The sequence below is a fragment of the Amphiura filiformis genome, chromosome 16 (assembly GCF_039555335.1).
Source record: "Amphiura filiformis chromosome 16, Afil_fr2py, whole genome shotgun sequence".
Lineage (NCBI taxonomy): Eukaryota > Metazoa > Echinodermata > Ophiuroidea > Amphilepidida > Amphiuridae > Amphiura > Amphiura filiformis.
This window is the reverse complement of record NC_092643.1, coordinates 42,098,271-42,106,396: the sequence shown is the minus strand read 5'-3', so window position 1 is coordinate 42,106,396 and position 8,126 is coordinate 42,098,271. Positions and strand designations below refer to the sequence as shown.

The 8,126-nt window shown below is 37.4% G+C and overlaps 1 protein-coding gene across 1 annotated transcript; it reads left to right on the top strand.

The window, feature by feature from the left end:
* The first annotated feature begins 2,202 nt into the window (after positions 1-2,202).
* Positions 2,203-7,820, top strand: LOC140136017 (uncharacterized). Its single transcript, XM_072157725.1, has 2 exons — positions 2,203-2,325; positions 3,490-7,820. The coding sequence occupies exon 2, from the start codon at positions 3,853-3,855 to the stop codon at positions 4,618-4,620; it is 768 nt and encodes a 255-aa protein (XP_072013826.1). The 5' UTR covers positions 2,203-2,325; positions 3,490-3,852; the 3' UTR covers positions 4,621-7,820.
* Positions 7,821-8,126: the final 306 nt, after the last annotated feature.

The window sequence follows — 8,126 nt, the reverse complement described above, 5'->3', positions numbered from 1 at the left end:
TCTATTTTTTATTGGAGTTTTGATTTTTCCACAAAAAAATAAATGGATATTCATCATTTTTTTGACAAATATAACCAGTTTTTATCGGTATTGTTTGGCAAATCACAATAATGAATTTAAGTGAGGGTCAGAAAATGAAGTGAGGGCGGGTGACGGGAAACCCAAAATCGACTTTGATTAGCCTTATAAAGTATTAGGCCTATTCAGATTTCCTTTTACAAATTAACCATCACGTATCGTGCGTACGACGTCAAGCGTGTGCATTGGACCATGTGCAAAATAATATGTGCTAGACCTGATTACACTGATAACACATGAATGGGTTTGAGAAAACACCCTGATATGAACTCTATTTATGAATTGAACCAGGAATCTCTTGCACAAGCAGGTTGCAAAAATGCAAAATAAGCATTCTGAAGGGCACCAATTTCAAGGCAATTTTGAAAGGGCACATCTATTTTACAAGACAATTACATGTTAAAGAATAGCAGCAATTAATAGGGCATCAAAGCAAGGCAATTGCCTTCGGTTATTTTGCAAAGACCTTAACCACAGCGAATAGCTCTCTCTATTTCCCTCTCAGTTACAAAAAGTTGGTTACTCATTGCTCTAATAATTTTGTAGCTTTCCATTTGAATTGAAAGAAATATTGACTACAGGAACAGTTAAATTAAAAAACCAGTAGTAGTTATTATTTATTGCTGAAATGTTAACTATTATTTTAAATATTTTCTCTATAATTGCAGAGAGGAGATTCAAATTGGTTACGATGCCATCGCATTCATCCCACTCCAAATATACCAGCAAATTAGCTGGTGCCTTAAATGACTTGCGTAAGCAGAATCAGCTGTGTGACATTATCATTAATGTTGGCGGCAAAGCGTTCCATGCTCACAAGAATGTTCTTGCTGCTCGAAATGAATATTTCCAAGCCATGTTTACATCGGGCTTTAGAGAAGCTACCGAAAGTGAAGTCAACATAGATGGCAAGGCAGAGATATTTGAGGTGTTGCTGGAATATGTGTACACAGGAAAAATGAAGATTACAAGGAAGACTGCATGCGATCTGCTGGTGATGGCATGCTACATGCAGTTCAAAGACATCAGTCTATATTGCTTCGATTACATTCAGAAGAAGTACACTTCAAGTTCTTGTACAGATGAGCAGATACCAATAGGGGATGTTTTCAAGATATATGAAATGGCATGTTTTCATGATCATCTAGAAATTCTTGCACACAAGTCAGAGGAGCACATGTGTACCTATTTCCAGAAGCTGAAGTCATCGGATGTGTTCCTCCAGAGTGCTAGTGTGGAGTTCTTGAAGAAATTCTTGAGACGAACCGACCTTTCGAGTAAAGATGAGGAGACAGAGGTCAGTATACAAAATTGAATTAATAATTTGGTTCACCTCAAGTTCTAGTGATGTACGCTGAGTATTTAAGCTGGCATAGCGTCGACCACGCACATGAATCTAATTGCATAGAATGTACGGGCAGTTTGTCGGCACGCTTGCGATGCAACCGCAAAAAAATTATTGACGTCTCCAAACCAATTTATAGTGTGATTGTTTTAGAGGGAAATGGAGTTAACTAATATTGTTTGTATGTGTGGGATATTTGTTAGAAAGATATCAAAGTTTAAAATGGTAAAGAGAATTTGGGACACCCTGTACAAATGTCGGGGGTGCTCAGTACAAATGACCATACGTGTACGTGCTGCAAACATGGGTAGCATTGCTTCAATTTTGTTTGTAAAAATAGCCCAGTTTTGCCTCACTAGCGAACAATTTGGAAATTTACCCAAAATGTGGGAAAAAAGTTTTAAAAACTAAGACAATTTGTGTTAAATTTGGCTGAAAATTTTGACTTCTGGTATATCGATTTTGCCTTTTGGTATAATATCGATGGGTCTAATTTTTTTGAAAAATTGGTATATTGATGGGTTCACTTCCAAACTCTCAGCGGCACACCCCTACCCAAACCAAACCAGGGACAAGTGCAAGCTTGAAACACTACATTTTTGTCCCGTCTTGGGGTCTCACAGGTATTGGTTTTTTTAAATGCAGGTTCTGGATATGGTTGTCCAGTGGCTGAAACTTGACTGGGAGAACAGAAGTAATTTTGCTCTCACCCTTCTCAAGAAGGTTCGTCTTGGACTTGTTCCAAAGCAAAATCTTACCGAGTTACTGGATGCGAAATACTTCAAATACCAGAGTGCAGACAACTTTTTCAAGAAGTATGCAAGAGGCAAAGTTCAAAGTGTTCTGCCTACAAGCTGTCTCAAAATTTTCCATGTCAGTTTGCTACAAGGAGCATCATCACGGTGAGTTGATGCATCTGCTGAATTTGACACTATTCTTTAGCTGTAAAATGCATTGGGCTATTCCATTCAAAATCCACACTCCCCCTGTGGAGGATTTAGCTTAAGTTTTCCACATAGGGACTATGGGTTCCAAATAACAATTGGGTAACATCCAATTGAAATTTGTACTCCAGTTGGGGAAGGTATAGGTAAAGTCTTATGCAGAGAGAGTATGGCTTTCACAATAATTAACCTCTGTGGAAGATGTATGTTTCTTAAATGTTCCACAGGGGTATATGACAGATTTCAATGGAATAAGCCCATTGTAGGCAAATTGCAGAATGTTCCACAGGGGTATATATGACGGATTTCAATGGAATAAGCCCATTGTAGGCAAATTGCAGGACGTCAATTGAAGTCATTGTTTATCTCACCAAAAGTATCAAATGAATTTTAAGATACACTAGCATTTGTTGTCAAATTGCTGCCCAGTAGATGAAGATTGCTTACCCAGTAAATGGAGCTTGCCTTGTCCAGTAGATGAAGCTGCATGGCTTACCAGTAGATGGAGATGTATTTGCCAAGTAGAAGTAGCTGGCTTGCCAAGTAGATGGAGCTGCCTTGTTGAGTGTATGGAGCTGGCTTACCAGTAGACGGAGCTGGCTTGTCCACTTAAGAGCCATCTGTGATGTGAGGCACTTGACCCTTCCCCACTCATTTGCCACTGAATTCAAATCAAGTTTGACAATCTATTTTCAAACTTTAAGGAAATGATTTTAAACATAAATTCTAAAATTGTGGTCTAATTGCTGCTCAGTAGATGGAGCTGGCTTTCCCAGTAGATGGAGCTGATTTGCCCAGTAGTTGGAGCTAACTTGCCCAGTAGATGGAGCTGACTTGCCCAGTAGTTGGAGCTGGCTTGCCCAGTATACGGCGCTGGCTTGTTGTTTTAAGAGCCATCTGTCGGGCACTTGTACCCCCAATAATTTGCAACTGAATTCAATAGAGTTTGACAATATATATATATGTTTTCAAAACCGAATTAGGAAATGATTTTAAAAATAAATTATGAAGTCAGTAAAATGTTATTGTTACGCATGACTCCTGCATATCATATGTGTCACATGTTTATGCACACCCCTATTTCTAATACCATGTGATTTTTTTTTTTTTTTTTTTTTACAGGCTCCAATTAGAATTTGTGCACCAAAGGGTCGAGGCACTGATACCACTTCCTTCTACTATTTTAACATAAAGACAAAGCAGTGGAAATCAATCCGTTCAATTCCTCCACTGAAACTTCTACCCAGCTTGATTGTGGTTGATGATACACTGTATGCGGCCGGTGGGTATGAAGTGGGTATCCCGGAAAGGTCAAATATTTCGGACAGGTATGAGTATAATTTGGCAGATTCAGACTCTGATTATTCAGAGTCAGAAGATTCAGTTGGGTATGATTATTCTGCATACAAGGATGTGTTTCAGCGATATGATCCAGAGCAAAATTCCTGGTGTTCATTGCCTCCTTTGAGGGCAGCACGAGCAGCAATGCTGGTTCATTTGAACGGGTATATTTATGCCATTGGCGGCATACGCGATAGCTACGGGGGCGATAGCGACAGCAATTTTCCCCTGGAGTTTGGAGTGGGTTCAATCTTGAGTTCGGATTGTGAGCGGTTTGATATAGCTAGGAATAAATGGAAGAAAATAGCTCCACTGCCTCCACACTTTGCTGCTACCTCTGCAATAGCATATCAGGGAAGGATCCTTGTATACAGCACAATTTATGATCAGCATGATTACTATGAGTATGCGCTTGAGACGAAAAGGTATGAAATTTGGGTATACAATCCAAACAAGAATGAATGGCAGTCTAAATTCAGTGAGTCTGATAACACAACGGACAAATTAACACAGCCAGTTCTTGTTGTCCACAAAGATCAATGCTACAGAGTCGTCTTCCGTATCATTCCTAGAGGAGATGAAACAGATTACCTGCGAGCCTACCGGGGTCTTCCAAAAGAGGAACAAGCAGTAGTCAATTTGCTGAAGCTACACAGCTCAAGAAGCGATGTTATGTCAGGTGTTTCTCTTGGTGAAGAAATCAAGCAAGATTTCATCGAACCGAATACCTTGGGTGCCTTTCGAATTGGAGAGGATGTGTTTGTCACTACTTGTGGTGATGTTCAGCAGACTGACTTAAAGATACACAAAGATGAAGACGAAGATATTGATCTTGGGAAATGGAAGAGGTTTGCAAAGCCTTATAAACGAGGCAGTAACATAGTCAACTTCACTTGTGACTGGAAGAATTGACATTGCTGTATACATATAAACCCATAAACTGTGTTACCATATTATGTAGTGATAGAAGGTATACACAGTAATTCTTCTGTGACACAGCCACCGTTTTGACAAAACAATTTAACCAAATTACCGTAACCACTCGGGTATAAGGCCCCCCCCCCCTCCTAGATTGGTATTTCACTCCAAAAAATGGGAATGGGCTTATAACCAGGGAGATGCTAGTACTTGAATTTAAAAACAAACAAATAATCTTTCCAAGTTGTTTACATTTTTGCCTGATATAAATATTGAATGTCAATTTAAACTGATATCTTGGAACAGGTTCATCAGGTTTGGTAATTATGCAATCTAAAAGTTTTTAATTAGTCAAAACCAATTTGAAGAAACTTACTTTCTTGCTGACAGTTTCGTCAGTGAACCACTGACTTTTTCAAAGCTTGGTGTTATTGTGATGATCCAACAATCGATGACTGGCGAGAAGTTATGTCACTTCCGGTAGCGATGTTAGTCTTGCTAACAGTCTCCAACAGTGGATCAAACACGTGACTTAGATTGTAGACCCCATCGACCCTTGTCTCTGTTCATAACTCCTCGCCCCTTCTCCTGATCTGAATTGATTCTTTGATCCCTCTTGCTTTTCTATCACTTTCTCTCTCAAAGATTTTTGACTCCCCCAATTGATAATATGATTAGTCCTGGCTACATGGTCATTGGTCACTAATAGCCGAGTTCTTGAAATAGCTCTTTCTTTTAGACCTTGTGTACTTTTTTGACTCGCTTTCATTGCCTCCCTTTTCATCCAAACATGTGCCAAAAGTTATTTTTGTCTCACCAACATATGTTATATAGACGAGGGGGTCTACAGTCTAGTCACATGTTTGTTCCACTGTTGGAGACTGCTAGCAAACTAACATCGCTACCGGAAGTGACATAGCTTCCGCCAGACAACAGCTAGCTGTTGGATCATCACAACAACATCAAGGTTCGAAAAAGTCTGTGTTTCACTGACGAAACTGTTAGCAAGAAAGTAAGTTTCTTCAAATCAAAAGCTTTTAGATTAAACTGATATATGTTTATATTTGTTCTTAAATATGAGAGCAAAGCATTGATTTGATTTAAGAACTTCATCGAAAGTACTACTGGCTTATATCGGAGTGCATACTTGTTTCCAGAATGTTTTGAAAAATAGGGGTGGGCTTATATTGGAAGGTGCGCTATATACCTGTGTGGTTACGGTAAGTGTCAAAATAACATGGAAAATATACACGCTATTACATTGATGCTATCATCATCAATGGGAGTAGTTTGGGAACTGAAGGAGTATGATGGAAAGGTTGTCAAATTAGGAAATGACTTAGATTCACAAAAATCTAGATGCTGTTATTGATCTTAGTAAATGGGAGTGGTTTGACTAATTGCAGACATTCCTCATCAAATAATCATGTGAATCTTTAGCCTCTTCATTCTAGACGATTCAATTATGTTTCGCTGTCATCAGGGACTTCCTTTTGAGGAGAGCGAGAGCAATCGCTCTCTACTGATGCTCTCCTTAAATCTGATATAGGAGAGTGATTGTTAGCTCTCCTTAGTTTACCATTCTCTCCTTACATTTTATTGTAAATGCTCAAAACAGCTCTCCTTGAAGGCTCCAGAAGAGCTATTTAGTGCTCTCCTGCAAATTCCAAAAGACAGTCCCTGTACTGATATTCTTATGTGCATCTATATGTGGTTTACTTTGTAAACCATGCTGTGATGCAGATGACGCGGACGCATGATGAGCAACAGTGAAATATGATTGCATCCCTAAATGAATGTACCAAATAAGTCGCATGCAAAGAATTAACACAGTACACTGGTTACAATGGTATTTACTATTTACAAGTACTTTCATTTATATCTTAATAAATCTACCATATGTATTTTTTCTTCATATTGCACAAAGCTGTTTGAAGTACTATCAAACACATTAAGTCAATATGCAAATCACAATCTAGACCCTCAGTGCAAAATCCTGTGTAAAAAGCAAACAATTTTGTTGTGCGGTTTAGGAAATATAGGCCTTTGAAGGTCATAATTGGCCCATAATAGCACCCTCAACGGTGAAAATCACACATATTTACTTGTAAAAGTGTTATTTTTATGATTTCAGCCATTTTTAAAATGTTAAGAAGAAAATATAGCAAATATGACCCTGGTTTTTTAATATTTACATAAAGGAATACTAAATAAACAAACAAAACCAATACATCTCATGCCTTCTTTAGTTTTGTTCCCACAATTATCACTCCGTGAATATGCAAATTTATGACAAAATCAGGATTTCCCTAAAAATGGGGTAAAAATTGCCAATTTTGTGAATCTTTAGAAGGCCGTATCTTTGAAACGGCTTGTCTGATTCAGATGATTCAAAAAGTTTTGAAAATCGTTTTGCAGAAGGAACAATCCTGATAGCAAAAGCAACTCCAGTAGTAGGTTTGAAATTTTCATGTGACCACCCTAATTTAATAGGAGAAATATTTTTGTGTTTCATTTTGTTTACTTATTGTTTTTAACGATTTGAAACCGATGGTCTTATTTGGTCTATAATTATGTTAACCTACTTTAGACACATATTTTGGCTGTTTCAAGTACCGTAAACAAATTAAAGGAGTATTTCGTGATCCTAGCATCCTCTTTTTGTGACATTTTTCAAAAGATATCCACGAATAAAGCTTATCCCAAAAATTTCAGTTGATTCCGATTTTGCATTTGCGAGTTATGCATAATTATGTGTATTACACTGCTCCATAGACAATGTGTTGTAATTTCGTTCTGATATACCAGAACGAAATTCAAATTTGGCGATATTTTTGCTAAACGAATGAATCTGCAAGAACTTTTTGGTACATAAACATTATGTAGCCAGAGGTTTCCAGTGGTATAAAAATCTCAACTTTTTTTGAAAAAAGTGGGGGGATGAGGCTGTGGATCACGAAATGCCCTTTTAAGTCAATATGCAAATCACAATTATTCTTTATATTCTTTATTGGTCTCTTCTACATTGTAAGACAATGTCAAAACATGATAGTTGTGTTTTAAACACAAGCACCTTAAAGGGACCATTGAAAGAAAGCATTGGGTATCTAAATAAAGCCCATAAAATGTAGAACAAATTGAACAACGGGTTGAACAATTCCATTGAAATTTTATTAAAAGTTTATGAATAAAATGAGGAAAATATAATTTTTCACTTTGTTTTTATTGCTCAAACAAATTGCCATTTTCTTATGCACACATGCCCCACGGTTGTTTGATGGGACCATTTATTAGTTTTTCAAACAAAACATCATGTATACCAAATTTTAGGCTTAAACAGCTAAAAGTGATATTGTGCTAATGTATACAGATGCTTTTGAGTCGTTCTCAACTTCAATTTACCCTATTTTACAAAATTATTCACTTTTATCATATTTTTAAAGCTTTTTCGGATAAAAATGTATCTATTAAAGACAAAATTGGTGGCGCTATTTAGTTAC

Excerpts from the sequence above, each read along its gene's own strand:
- LOC140136017 (XM_072157725.1), top strand. The coding sequence starts at position 3,853 with ATGCTGGTTCATTTGAACGGGTATATTTATGCCATTGGCGGCATACGC.